Raw genomic sequence first — 14,725 nt, forward strand, 5'->3', positions numbered from 1 at the left:
ACCAACCGGGACCAATGGTGGTGGGCCAGGAGCGAGGCCTCCGGTTGGTGGGATGAACCGGGACCAATGGCCCAAGTGGCCCAGCCGGCCCCCTGGGCTCACGAACCGGGACCAATGCCCACATTGGTCCCGGTTCTGGACTGAACCGAGACTAATGGGCTGACCCGGCCTGGACCAAAGCCCTGTTTTCTACTAGTGGGTATTCCTCAAAAAAATAATGATATGTAGTCTGAAGTTTAAATTTTGAAAGTAAGACCTCGAAATTATGCTTTAAAATTGGGCCACCCCTATTGTTTGTTAGTAATGGACAACCATCGTTAGTTGGCTACAAATTCTATATCTGTAGACCTTAATTAGGGCATTTTTGATATATAGTACTCCCTCCGTTTCATGATGTTGTGCGTATAGATTTTTTTTGTAAGTCAAACTTTGTAAACTTTGACCATGATTTGAGAGAATTATTTGGAATAGCAAATGTATATCATCAGATACATCATGAGATAAATATTCATATTGGATATGTTTGGTATTCCAGATATCGATAATTTTCTCCATAATTTGGTCAAAGTTTACTAATTTTCTTCATAAATTTGGTCAAAGTTTACTAAGTTTGACCTTTCAGAAAATCTATTTGCACTACATTATAGAACCGAGGGAGTACGTATCAGTAAGGTTGGTACCCTTATGCTTTAAAACTTGTACCATACACACCCAAGGCCATCAACAAACATGTGCGAGGTGTACGACCGCACCGGTACCCAAAATTGTTTGGCCTCAAATCCTACTCCTGTAATATATATGTGCAAGAGATCTTGTAGGAATTGCAATGCCACCATGCAGAAATTCAGCTGCGTTCACCTGTCGCCACCAAAAAGTTTTTTTTTGCGGGTGATAAATTGTATTAATCAAATCATAGTGTCCATACAATCAGCGAGAGCTAGCTCAACAACACTATCTGGACCAGAACTAACCCAAGTTATGGTTCATCCTTCTATTCTAGCAAAACTAGCTAAGCTTGCACTAACTTTATTCTGAGAGCGATTTACATGAGTAGTACAAGAGTCACGAATTCCCAAAAGGTACTTGATCTCCTTAACTATCAAAGTATAAACCGATCTGTCCAAATCCCTCGATTGGATCAGTTTGACTGCAATAATAGAGTCCATCTTAACAATGATAGGTAAGTCACTCCTCGTAAGTGCAAATGATAGCCCTTTCATGCACACACACAATTCGGCTTCCAACGCATCCCGACACGAAAATAATTGTCTGCAAGATGAGAGATAATACTTCCTTTATCATTGCGAAGCACCATACCAGCACATGCTTCATGATCCTCAGAATAATAGCCATCCACGTTCAACTTAACCCACCCAACAGTACGGGAACACCACTTGGCCGGTACAGCAGCAGCTAATCTCTCACGTGGCCTGACTGTTTCAATATCATATACAACAGTAGAGTTGCCTTTCTATGGATCAGGTGAGAGATCTACCTTTATACCAATCAAAGAGTCAAGGTAGCTGGCTAGGAACCTTCTGGATACTTCCATACTTCCAGATTGATTCATTGCAGCAAGGATTCAACTCCAAGCTCCAAAATTTCTATCAGATTTACACATTGTAGCAAGGATTCAAGGTCAGATTTTCTTCCTTTAGTCCCCATTATGCATTTCGCACGGGTCCCTCCGATTTCTAGAGACGGCCCTCGACACACCTACTTGGCATGGTCTCACGATAGTTGATATTATATGACAAATCTAGTAATATCATTTGCGCATGATATGTATTTTAAAGCAAGATATGCATAGAAGAATAAAGTAGCATTACAAATTTGCTCTTTCATTGATGATACAACATCATCAAATTCTTGTTCTTAAAGGGAAACTTGTAGAGGATATGTGGAGAGAACAAATTATCCATGTCATCTCCTCACCTCGCAACCGGACCAGTAGTCATGGTTGGGACCCTGCCTAAATGATCCATGTCTACAACATTGATACGACTCACACCAGCAGACTGATTAGTGGTGTAACCATCATAACTTGTGACTGAGTCGCTGCTCCCCACTGTGTGAAACATGGCGTTTGACCTGCCACCCCTGCGGCACATAGTCTCAAGCTCAAGACACTCTTTCAGCTGCGCCACTACCTCGGTCATTGTGGGCTGTTGCATTGGTGTTTGTGCAGTGCACTTAAGAGCAATGTCCGCTGCTTTCCAGACACCATTGATGTCGTGCTCTCCCCGCATGCGTGCGTCCACCACGCCCTCTATGTTGCCCTGTGAAAGGCATTTCTGCGCCCACTCGGTGATGCTTATAGGTTCTGGATCATTCAAGATGTGAGGTCGGCCCGTGACTATTTCCAACAGCACTACTCCGAAACTATATACGTCGCTCTTGTTAGTCAGCTGCAATGTTGCTACATACCTACAAAAGTGTGAAACGCATTGTGAGTTGAGTTCCAAAAAAAGAAATGTTTGGCACATCTCCTATAAATGGATGACTTGTCATGATCATTGATCTTAGGACAAAAGGTACAACATAGTGAATTGTACTACCTTTTTGGACAACTATATAATTATACTAGTTCTACTATTAGGAAGTGGCAAGATATTGTTATAGCATAATAAGCAAGGATTAAGAACGGTGCACTTACTCAGGGGCAAGGTAACCACGCGTGCCGACCAACCTGGCTGTGGACACATGGGTATCACAATCGCGATTGAAAGCCTTGAGTAGGCCAAAATCGGCAATCTTGGCCTCAAGGTTGGCATTCAGCAAAATGTTGGATGTCTTCACATCCCTATGAATGAGGGGTGGATTGCACCCCTTGTGTAGATACTCAAGCCCTGCGTGCATCCACATCACATCATTATCCAACCATGTAGTTTGAGCTTGCTATGGTGAAAAGTCATGAAGAAATTCTGGATTTATAAGCTTACCTTGTGCAGATTCCAAGGCAATACGAAGTCTCTGTCCCCAGGTTAAAGTTTTGTTGCTCCCTGTAGAAACATTGTCGGATGGATTAAATGTTTGTTACATATTCCTTCAACTTTTGAGTCATTGGGATCTTAGAGAGTTCTCAGTTGAAAAAGTACTAATGTTCTTCAAGTGTGCACACTTGAGAAATTTACATACCTCTAAGATGTTCATGTAGAGCTCCTTCAGACATGTACTCGTACACAAGGGCCATGTGTTCTTTGTCGTTGCAGTAGCCAACCATGGTTACAAGATGTTTGTGATGAATCTTAGCTAAGGTCTGAGCCTGAACCAGCAAGGATCAATGCATTAACAACTCGAGCAGAAAACATGCATGGTTTCCTATGGCATATACTTTAGCAAAACTTACCTCGACGAGGAACTCTTGTACACCTTGAGCAGATGACTCAGACCGAAGCTTGACAGCCACCTGGGTGCCATCCTCCAAGAATCCATCATAGACTTTTCCAAACCCTCCTTGGCCGATCACTCGCTGGAAGTTGTTTGTTATGGCCTCCAGTTCCTTGTACGTGAACCGGCGATTGTCAAGTCGTAATGAGCTGTCATTGTTTCTGTTCCGAGAGTGCGATGGGATAAAGCGCATCTCGTTCTGAGGCTTAACACTGTTGCTTGTTCTTCCTTTATAAACCAAGCACGTTAACCGATGTCCCTTAATCACACATACTTATATTCAGGCATAAAAACTTTTATGTTTCAGACAAGTCTCTCACCTTGCCTTCTCCTTCGCATGCAAATGAGCAGCACAGAAAACAACAAAATCACCAGTATTGCAACTATTGGAATGGCAACATATACGGGAACCATAGAATTGCTCTTCCTCTTCGGAGGCACACAGGGATTGCCATTGCTGCAGAGGTCCGGATTGTTACCATATCTAGCAAAATAAAGTATGAGAAAGTTGATATATAGATCCACATTCTTAACAACCAATGCCTGCCTTTAGCTAAGACAGTGAAAATCAAGACAAAAATAATTCCAGAAAATTCAGATACTAGTGGGGGACTAACCTGAGAGTTAGGAAGCCATCTTGACTTCTTTTCAGGAGCCTGGAAGGAATTTCTCCGGTAAGCCAATTTCCTGTCAAATCACTAGAAGAGACAAAATGGATTTTGGTGTCAGAACAAATGATGATTGAATTGTGAGAGTACATTTTGTCTCAAATTCAACCATATAAAGTGTTATCAGTTTATCACCTATCAATTTGAATACTTATTCATGTATTCAAAGTCAAAGTTACATAAGTTTGACTGCATATACATTTTAGGACACCATCAGTTTTACAATACATATAAGGCAATAACTAGCTGTAAAACTGCGAGAGATTTAGTTACTTACAGAAGTGCAAGCGACGGAGATTGTGAAAGACTGTCAGGAATGGAGCCCGTCAGATTATTGCGTGACAAATCCCTGACAATCAGTGAGGTCCCACATAAACCACTTAATTACTCAAAAAAAGAAAGAAACATCCAATGTGTAATAGTTTGATGGTCTTTTGCTTACAGGTACTCTAATCCTCTGAGATCCCCCAAAGAACACGAGATGTTGCCACTCAGACCCATAGAAGATAGGTTCCTGCAGTGTATATATGTGTATGTGTATACATCAGTTCAGATAATTCCTAGTATGCACTGAACAATCTTTTCATAAAAAGTTAACGCACAAGCCTGTGACAGTTGGTGGGCTGGAGACAGCATAGCTACAACTCAATCCATCCCACACAAATTTTCTCGGCACACAAGGATCCCCCATCCAGTTCTTTTTCACCCGGTACTTGGCTCTGATCGCCGTAAGGGCAGAAACTGTTGCATTTCTCACCAGCAACACACAAAGCTCTTATCAGCGATCTAAAAAATCAGTTTAAATATACTACTAGTTGCTAGGTCCTAGCTGTACATGACCAATTTTGTTTTCTGAAAATAGTAACTGGTTACCATCCTGGGTTGCCGTGGCTGTGCCGGTGGTAGGGAGGACCAAGAAGACCTCGACGGCGTTAATGATCGGTGGAAGCGTTGAGTTCGCGGTGGCATTCAGCGAGATGTTGTACTGGTCAAAGCCATGGTACGGTTTGTCGTTGTAGATGGCAGCGGTTACGAGGTACCGTGGCGACATGACGAGAGGGTACAGGAGCTTGCCATTCATGGTGATGTAGAACTCGCGCACCTTGCTGTTGCTCTCAAGCTCTGCGAAGTACACATGCAAATATACCTCGGGATGGGATTGTAAGCGTTCGGCTTCGCGTTCCAGGAGAACCGGATGGGGGCAGAGGAGTTGAGAGGCTTGATGGCTGTTAGAAATAATCTTGATTATTAGGTCTGGTTAAGTCCTGGCACGTGTAGGATAGGATAGTTTCCTAGTTGAGTCAAGTACGAGCTGGTGGTATAGGAGTCCATGCTAGTTTAGCTAGCTGATTAGGTTGCGTCTATACACGAGTAGTAGTTAGGGTCGGCTAGGTGTTCCGATTTGAGTAGTATTAGGAGTTAGCTTTGTGTCCGACTAGGTTAGCTAGTTTAGACGCCAGGGCATGTATATATATATACGTGACCATGGCTGTAGTTTTGATGTAACATCGTGAGAAAGAGGAGAAACAAAGGGCACGACAAGAGCCCTTGGCTATAAAAGTTTTGCGCGTGCGTGTTTATTGTGATTTGATGTGACCGATTTTGTGGGCGAGTTCCAACAATTGGTATCAGAGCAAGGTTCAAGGCAAAGCCGCGCTTGCCCCGGGGAGGCAACCCCTACTAGCGCCTCGGGGCGGACGATATAGTCGCGGGGTGGTTCAGCGACGAGGAGGGGCGGGCGATGTTGTCGCTGGGTGTTGCAGCGATGAGGAGGATTATGCGACCGTTGTTCGATGGAGCGACAAGGAGGGAGACGGCGGGCTATCGTCGGCAAGGCGACGGATGGAGATCGTTGATGGGAGCGGTGGTGCGGTGATGCGGTGCTGGAAAGTCGTCAAGATCGTCATCCGGGAGTTAAAGTCAAGGAGTCGTGTGGGTTAGCACGGTCGGTTGGTCAGTCGGTCGTCGTCGTCATGTCCAAGTGCTTGTCTCTGTGAGGAGGCGTTGAAGATGAAGGGCATCCAGGTCGTCTATGTGTCTCGACGAGAGGATCAAGTTCAACTATGTGGGGGCGGTAAACCAGTGAAGGTGAGTCTCTTCAATGAGGCCATGTCTCTACATGAGGCTGGAGTGCATGGTGTAGTGCACGGGATGGTGTGATCCACAAGGAGCCGGCATGTATCTCGCTAGGGTGGATGGTGTTGTCCACCGGGTGGTGTATTCCACAGGTTACTAGTGAGGCTGGGTAGTCCAAGACATATTTGAAGTGGTCCACAAATTCGCCAAGTCAAGATTGGGGAGAGAATGTTGACAACAATAATCTAGCCGGCAATTTGACTTATCGTGGTGCGAGATGGATGAGTCGACAAGGGATGAATCGTCAACGAGCCAAGATAGAAGAAGCACAGAAGACAAAGTGACAAGATTAGGAAAAGATTGTTAGCAATAATCTTGAGTTAGTAGTATTTTATGTCAAGTAGTAGTCTGATTAAGATGGCCGCTTGTGTTTTGGTTAACTAGGATTAGTTGCACGTGGGTTAGTAGCATGCATGGACTTGTACGTGAGGACTTGGGTCCTTACCCGTGTGGTGTTAGGAAAGAGTAGGAGTACTGGTATGTCACGTCTAGTAGTCCGTCTAGGTTATTAGTAGGAGTCCCATTAGAATTGGGTCAGGTGTTCAAGCGTCGGTATGTGTATATATACACAGACGTGTGCGTGAGTTTTGTATCATGTGCAAGAAAACAGAAAATAAAAAGAGAAGAAACAAAGGGCATGACAAGAGCCTTTGGCTATAAAAGTTAATTTGATATGATCGATTCTGTGAGCGAGTTCCAACAATGGCGGTCTGCATCACAGCAGATGGCACTTCAAAGCCATCGACTTTTATCACACTCTTGGTTGTTGAGATCTCTGACCACTCTGTAGGGTCGCTCGACGGGGGCCATAACCGGTCGTAAGGATCATCTGGGTACCTGTATCAACGAATGCAAGGAGAATGCATGCCTGAATTTTACTACAAAATTTACAAGTCATCTGTCACCATTTCTACTTCTAGCTAGTATAACTCTTTTTTTTGCAATGATTTATCCCCATCACGATGACTAGCTAGTATAACTCAGTTTCGTTTATGTTTCCATCGGAATGATTTTGAACCTGTGTTTTGTAATGACAGTGGAATCCGGCCATACGTGAGTACGCTTGAAAACAAATTGATATTATTTCAATGTAAGCACGTGCTTGATTACCTGACACCCTTGCCGCCAAAGCTGGACCTGATGGCAAGAACCAGGCCCTGCGTCGCGTTAGCCTGTGGGTAGAGCGCACTCTTGAGGGGCCTTAGGCTCAGGCTGGAGAAGAACGGCGTCCCAGAGCCGGTGTTCACCAGGCACACCTGCAGGGAGCCGCCTGGGACAATAGCGATGACTTCCGTCATCATCGTCGCGCCTGGGTCTGAAATGTTCATCGTCTTCCAGTAGTTAACCCCGAGGTGGAGGTCGAAGATGGGCGGCACGCCAAGACCGTCGTAGTTTCCATACATGAACATGGCGCGCACGAGATACTTTTGCCCTGCCGACACGAGTGGACGGAGCGTGTAGCAGTTGCGCACACCGGTGGGGAAGCTACGCAAGGTGTGCCAGCCCGAGTCCATCGTCGGGGTGATGTACTCGGCGGAAATGTTGTGGTTAGTGCCTGCATCGGTGAAGCCAGTATCCCCGGTGTACCGCAGCTTTGTCGTGTCGTCCACGTAGCCGGCGGCATTCTCCGGCAGGCCACAGTCTATGCTTACGAAACCTGCATACACACCCGCCAGCAATAAGCAGTGGCCGAGATTGATTTGATGAAGCAGTTGCTATTGACATGCATGGCCTTAAGCCTCGCTCTAGTGAGTGAGCTTACCAGCTAACTTGTCGATCTGGCCATGGACGTGAAGAACGCTGCTGCTTGCGGCGAGACCGACAAGAAGCAAGAGCCACCGGGCCGCCATTGCTCTTGCTCCCGGCGACGACCCCTGATCCATCGCAAGCTCACGCGCGCAGCCGGCCAGCAGCTGACGACAGCACTATCTAGTACTAGAACTTACGTACACGTACTGGGTAGACATGCACGAGATCATCTAACTCGATCTTGCAACTCATATATAGGATTAATCAGTGAAACACCACATGTCCACATGCCAATATGTTCACATAAGTTTACACGGTTCCTTTAGAAATAGTACTCGAAGCTGGCAAGCCTACTCGATCAGTTGGGGCAGAGATGCGTAGATCACATGGGCGATGGGTTGACTTGCATGGTAGTCCGTCAACCGCCTCTCACCGGTGCGCTGCAAGACGTGCATAGCTGCTGTGATCAATTGACCGTAGACTTTTGGCTTTCCTGACTTCTTCTTCATGAGCGGTTGTCACGATGGACAGTTCATGCCTGTGATATCTGTGACTATCCTATGCTTCATAGCTTTTGACATTCGATTATGTGACATTGTACAGCTTGCATTAGCTTAGATTAACGGCGGGAACTAGTAATACTCTCTATGCATCGTACCGTAGTGGGGGTGTTGGTCTGGTATGGCCCTTCGCGCATCGCAAAAGGTGCCGTCACGTGCAGGGGGCACTAGGCGGCGCGGCGGCGACAAGGCAGCAGCGTGTGGATAGGCTGGGGCTGGCGGAGGGGAAGAGCGACGAGAAGGTGGCATGGCACCTCTTTGATCCTCTATCTTCTCGGTTTTCTCCAGGTCTCAAGAGCACGAATTGATCAGTTTGATCGGATGGATCCAAACGGAGAGCTGTCCGGACTTGGGCTCAGAATTTTTTTAACAAAAAGAAGGTGTCTCTAATCGATGTCTTGATGATTTTCATTTCGGTATCAGGCAGATTTTCGAATTTTTGTATTGTACAAACCAGTAAGTGACACAAAACTCACCAGATGCACGCGAGTTTGATTTGATGGAATATAATGGACAAAAAAGTTTGAAGGACACCGGACCAAAATCACGTAGCTGAAAGATAGCAAAGGTGGAAAAAAAAACTGAGCAGAGTTGAGAGTGTGGTCCTTGGCTCTTGAGAACAAAATCAAAATCTTCATGTGCTCATGGTTCTGTTGTGGGGCAAGTCCACCACCACCAAAGCTAGCCAGATAGATCGACTCCCTTCCCGCTATTAAGAGCAGTCGGGGTGAGAACAAAATCAAAATCTTCATGTATTATCCATTCATCCTTCTTCGTTGTTTCCCCACCATCACGAGCTACGTCGAAATCTCCAGTGGTCAATTTCAGGCTCTACTTGCAGATGTCAGGTTGAAGAGGGGGGCATGGCCATGGCCGGCCAAGTTTGTGGCCAACAATGACGTTAATACATTCGAAGGAAAGTCAACTTGACAACCATATTGTTCACAGTTTCCTAAACCAAGTGGCCAGCCAAGGCTAGAGAAGGGCCCACGGGCCAGTCACTTACTTAGCGCTTCATTCATGCTAAGTTGTGCGATAATCATTGTGATATTAAGTTGAGGCTGTACATTACTTAGTTATTGACCGAGTACAGCTTTTATATACTTCCTCCGTTTCTAAATATTTGTCTTTCTAAGCATTTTAACAAGTGACTACATACGAAGCAAAATAAGTGAATCTACACTCTAAAATATGTCTACATACATCCGTATGTAGTAGTCATTTGAAATGCCTAGAAAGATAAATATTTAGGAACGGAGGGAGTAGATGGATGGAGCGCCTATGGAATCGAACATATTTTTTTCTGGAGCAACATAACATATTATCTCTTGACAAACTATGTCCGCCATATATCACGGTCCATTAGTTGCTTGCATGTGCAATGGAGCAATCAACCCAGCAGCGAACAATGGCCGCGACACGGTGGTTGCTGCTTCTTCTCTGCATCGCTGCCGCAGGTGGCATGCTTGAAGCTCGCGCTCAGCCGGACAACAAAGGTGCGTACGCATGGTGGCTCGTGGAGCACTGTTATAGCATGTGGCCAAAAGTCACAGCGAGTGGACTGAACGCGTGCAACTGTTATGCAATGTAGGATTCATAAGCATAGATTGTGGCCTCTCAGAGGAGATGGGCTTCGTGGACAACACCACCAAGCTCTCGTATGCCCCCGACGCTGGCTTCGTCGACGCCGGCACGAACCACATTATCTCTCCTGAGTACGTCACTAACGTCAGTTCATCCTTGGCCAAGAGCTGGTACAGCCTGCGCAGCTTCACAGCTGGCACACGGAACTGCTACACGCTCCGCTCCCTCATGCCTGGGCTCAAGTACCTCATCCGGGGGAAGTTCATGTACGGCAACTACGATGGCCTCGACAAACCGCCAATGTTCGACCTTTCATATAGGGGTCAACTACTGGCACACAGTGAACTTCTCAAGCTCAGCGACAACGATATCAGTGGAGGCCATCATTTTTGTGCCAAACGACTTCGTGCAGGTTTGCCTGGTTAACACCGGCACTGGGACGCCCTTCATATCTAGCCTAGACCTGAGGCCGCTGAAGAGGACGCTCTACCCACAGGTGACCGCTGCGCAGGGGCTGGTTCTTTTCAACAGGCTCAACTTCGGCCTGACCGACAAGAACGCCATCGTCAGGTACCCTGATGATCCACACGACCGGATATGGATCCCTTTCGTCGACACGGTGACCTGGGCCGAGATATCAATGACCAGCATGGTGCAGAACATAGACAATGAAGACTTATTCGAGGCCCCCACTGCGGTGTTAAAGACGGCGATCAAGCCCCGGAACACCTCTGCGAACTCAGAGTTCACATGGTACCCCGTGCCCACTCCCAACGACCCGTCCCCTGGGTACGTCGCCATCCTGCACTTTGCCGAGCTAGAGGTCCTACCCAACAACGCCCATTCGCCAGCTGAACATCACCCTCAACGACAAGCCGTTGTTTTTGTATACAAGCAATTTCACGCCGGATCACATCTCCGATGCCGTCCTCTACAACAGCGCCCCCTTCATCCGTCGCAGCAACTACACAATCTCCATCAACGCCACAGCTAACTCGACGTTGCCGCCTATCATCAACGCGGCCGAGATCTTCTCCCTCATCCCCACCACCAACCTTGGCACGGACTCCCAGGATGGTATGTATGTGCGTGCGTGAATGAGCTAGCTGTATGGGTAAGCACATCTTTTGTGGTACTGAAATTACAATGCGATTAACTGCAGCTTCTGCAATCATGGCGATCAAGGCGAAGTATCAAGTGAAGAAGAACTGCATGGGTGATCCGTGTGTTCCGAAGAAGATGGCAGTAGAAAACAGGGCTTTGGTCCAGGCCGGGTCAGCCCATTAGTCCTGGTTCAGTCCAGAACCGGGACCAATGTGGGCATTGGTCCCGGTTCGTGACCCCAAGGGGCCGGCCGGGCCACGTGGGCCATTTGTCCCGGTTCATCTGGACCTTTTGGTCCCGGTTGGTGGGATCAACCGTGACCAATGGGCCTCGCTCCTGGCCCACCACCATTGGTCCCGGTTCGTGGCTTGAACCGGGACCAAAGGCTCCCCTTTAGTCCCGGCTCATGTCACCAACCGGGACCAATGAGGTGCCTATATATACTCCTCGCTCGCGAGCAGAGCACCCCAGTGCTTTGTTTTTCTCTGGCCGAGGGGGAGAGGGCTTGGTGGTGCTCTAGCTCACCTCCTATGCACACAAGGTGTTCGATGGAATGCCCGAGCCACACTACTTAAGCTTTCTTCTCTCCAAGCTCGACCTCCAAGCTCCATTTTCCATAATATTTGTCTAGGTTTAGCGGTCAGTCACGCCCCGTCCCCGTCTTCACCGCCGTCGATCACCCGCGCCGAGCTCATCGCCGGCACCACCGTGGTGAGCCTCTTGTTCTTATCTTCTTTCTGAAAGGAAAAATATTCTTACTTGTATATTTACATAGATACTTGTATTATTTTCTTACTTTTATTATTGCATCTTATATAGTGCGATGGTTTTGGTATCCGCCCCTGTCGGCCCTCGTCCTGTCTATGATTCGGATGTGGTATATATATTATCTTTATAACTATTGGTTCATTTATTGTTTATGAAAATTATGCCGACCAACGTGACATAGATTTTATTTATGTAGGATGTATGTTAATCGGAAATGCCAACCGACCCTATTGTCGAGAGGTTAAATTTAGTTGAAGAAGAAAACAATTTGTTGAAGGAAACAAAATTGAGGAGGAGAAGATGATATTGGAGTTGCATGTTGCGGATGTCGTCGATGATCACAAGATCAAGATGGATGCAATGCGCTTGAAGATTAGAAAGATTAGAAAATATGCCATTCATATCGAGGCTTGGCATCATTATGCCGTTGGATCAATTGTTACCTTGGTTGCGATTATGATCGCATTTGTTTTCGCATTGAAATGTTTTACATAGTTTCAATGTATGGTTTAATTAATTAGATGCTCTGGAAAGCTGTATGTTGTTAGAAGAAAACTATGTATGCACTTTGGTTTTAATGTGATGATGAACTTCTATTAAGTTGGACACTTAATTATATATAATGCATGCAGATGAACTGGCAATGGATGTACGGTGACAGACACACCCGCGAGTACATTAAGGGCGTGCATGAGTTTCTCGATGCGGCTGAGGCAAACAAGCAGAATGGTTTTATGTGTTGTCCATGCACTGAATGTGGGAATACGAGGTCTTACTCTAACCGGAAAATCCTTCACTCCCACCTGCTTTACAAGGGTTTCATGCCACACTATAATGTTTGGACGAGGCACGGAGAAATAGGGGTTATGATGGAAGACGGTGAAGAAGAAGAGTACGATTACAACTATGTGCCCCCTGAATACGGTGATGCTGCAACGGGGGGAGCTGGTGAAGATCAAGAGGAACCAGTCGATGTGCCCAATGATGCTGCAACGGGTGAAGCTGCTGAAAATCAAGAGGAACCAGACGATGTGCCCGATGATGATGATCTCCGCCGGGTCATTGTCGATGCAAGGACGCAATGCGAAAGTCAAAAGGAGAAGCTGAAATTCGATCGCATGTTAGAGGACGCATTGCGAAGATGGCAACACAAAGCTCGGTACCGTACTGGAATTGCTACAGTGGAAGGCAGAGAATGCTGTGGCTGACAAAGGATTTGAGAAGTTACTGAAAATATTGAAGAAGAAGCTTCCAAAGGATAACGAATTGCCCGACAGTACATACGCAGTAAAGAAGGTCGTATGCCCTCTAGGATTGGAGGTGGAGAAGATACATGCATGCCCTAATGACTGCATCCTCTACCGCGATGCATACAAGGATCTGAACGCATGCCCGGTATGCGGTGCATTGCGGTATAAGATCAGACGAGATGACCCTGGTGATGTTGACGGCGAGCCCCCCAGAAAGAGGGTTCCTGCGAAGGTGATGTGGTATGCTCCTATAATACCACGGTTGAAACGTCTGTTCAGAAACGAAGAGCATGCCAAGTTGATGCGATGGCATAGTGAGAACAGAAAGAAAGATGGGAAGTTGAGAGCACCCGCTGACGGATCGCAGTGGAGAAAAATCGAGAGAAAGTACTGGGATGAGTTTGCAAAGGACCCAAGGAATGTATGGTTTGCTTTAAGCGCGGATGGCATTAATCCTTTCGGGGAGCAGAGCAGCAATCACAGCACCTGGCCCGTGACTCTATGTATGTATAACCTTCCTCCTTGGATGTGCATGAAGCGGAAGTTCATTATGATGCCAGTTCTCATCCAAGGCCCTAAGCAACCCGGCAACGAAATTGATGTGTACCTAAAGCCATTAGTTGAAGAACTTTTACAGCTGTGGAATGGAAACGGTGTACGTACGTGGGATGAGCACAGACAGGAGGAATTTAACCTTAAGGCGTTGCTGTTCGTGACCATCAACGATTGGCCCGCTCTCAGTAACCTTTCAGGACAGACAAACAAAGAATACCACACATGCACGCACTGTTTAGATGACACTGAAAGTATATACCTGGACAAATGCAGGAAGAATGTGTACTTGGGCCATCGTCGATTTCTTCCGACCAACCATCAATGTCGAAAGAAAGGCAAGCATTTCAAAGGCGAGGCAGATCACCGAAAGAAGCCCGCCATGCGTACCGGTGATCACGTACTTGCTATGGTCAATGATTTACACTACGTAATCTTTGGAAAGGGTCCCGGTGGACTAGTTGTTCCGAATGACGCTGACGGACACGCACCCATGTGGAAGAAAAAATCTATATTTTGAGACCTACCCTACTGGAAAGACCTAGAGGTCCGCTCCTCAATCGATGTGATGCACGTGACGAAGAACCTTTGCGTGAACCTGCTAGATTTCTTGGGCGTGTATGGGAAGACAAAAGATACACCTGAGGCACGGGAGGTCCTGCAACGTTTGCACGAAATAGACGGCAAGCCTCCGAAGCAGTATAAAGGTCCTGCCTTCTACGCTCTTACGAAAGAAGAGAAAGAAATCTTCTTTGAATGCCTGCTCAGTATGAAGGTCACGACTGGCTTCTCGTCGAATATAAAGGGAATAATAAATATGCCAGAGAAAAAGTTTCAGAACCTAAAGTCTCATGACTGCCACGTGATTATGACGCAACTGCTTCCGGTTGCATTGAGGGGGCTTCTACCGGAAAACGTCCGATTAGCCATTGTGAAGCTATGTGCATTCCTCAATACAATCTCT

The 14,725-nt window shown here is 46.6% G+C and overlaps 2 protein-coding genes and 1 pseudogene across 2 annotated transcripts; 1 reads left to right on the forward strand and 2 right to left on the reverse strand.

Annotated features, from left to right (window-relative positions):
- Positions 1-1,784: 1,784 nt before the first annotated feature.
- Positions 1,785-5,205, reverse strand: LOC125525498 (receptor-like protein kinase At3g21340). Its single transcript, XM_048690496.2, has 11 exons — positions 4,932-5,205; positions 4,661-4,799; positions 4,501-4,572; positions 4,336-4,407; positions 4,008-4,088; positions 3,711-3,874; positions 3,350-3,618; positions 3,139-3,259; positions 2,943-3,002; positions 2,657-2,849; positions 1,785-2,427 (listed from the first exon to the last, which is right to left on the reverse strand). Exons 1-11 carry the CDS (start codon positions 5,137-5,139, stop codon positions 1,932-1,934), a joined length of 1,875 nt encoding a protein of 624 aa, XP_048546453.2. The 5' UTR covers positions 5,140-5,205; the 3' UTR covers positions 1,785-1,931.
- Positions 5,206-6,682: 1,477 nt separating this feature from the next.
- LOC147992220 (putative LRR receptor-like serine/threonine-protein kinase At4g29180) lies at positions 6,683-8,267 on the reverse strand. The gene is made up of 4 exons (XM_087538969.1): positions 7,957-8,267; positions 7,305-7,851; positions 6,896-7,031; positions 6,683-6,694 (listed from the first exon to the last, which is right to left on the reverse strand). Exons 1-4 carry the CDS (start codon positions 8,075-8,077, stop codon positions 6,683-6,685), a joined length of 816 nt encoding a protein of 271 aa, XP_087395095.1. The 5' UTR covers positions 8,078-8,267.
- A 1,617-nt stretch (positions 8,268-9,884) lies between these two features.
- LOC125531110 (putative leucine-rich repeat receptor-like protein kinase At2g19210) overlaps positions 9,885-14,725 on the forward strand; it is a 47,979-nt pseudogene continuing 43,138 nt past the window's right edge.

This window comes from Triticum urartu, chromosome 1A (assembly GCF_056163025.1).
Source record: "Triticum urartu cultivar PI428250 chromosome 1A, HENAU_Tu73, whole genome shotgun sequence".
Lineage (NCBI taxonomy): Eukaryota > Viridiplantae > Streptophyta > Magnoliopsida > Poales > Poaceae > Triticum > Triticum urartu.

Coding starts and splice junctions, on each gene's coding strand:
- LOC125525498 (XM_048690496.2), bottom strand. CDS start 5,139: ATGAATGGCAAGCTCCTGTACCCTCTCGTCATGTCGCCACGGTACCTC. Junction 4,408..4,500: donor CTCAGAGGATTAGAGTACCT/GTAAGCAAAAGA, acceptor ACTGATTGTCAG/GGATTTGTCACGCAATAATC. Junction 2,850..2,942: donor TGCCTTGGAATCTGCACAAG/GTAAGCTTATAA, acceptor GGATGCACGCAG/GGCTTGAGTATCTACACAAG.
- LOC147992220 (XM_087538969.1), bottom strand. CDS start 8,077: ATGGATCAGGGGTCGTCGCCGGGAGCAAGAGCAATGGCGGCCCGGTGG. Junction 7,852..7,956: donor CCAGATCGACAAGTTAGCTG/GTAAGCTCACTC, acceptor GTGTGTATGCAG/GTTTCGTAAGCATAGACTGT. Junction 7,032..7,304: donor TTTGGCGGCAAGGGTGTCAG/GTAATCAAGCAC, acceptor TCGTTGATACAG/GTACCCAGATGATCCTTACG.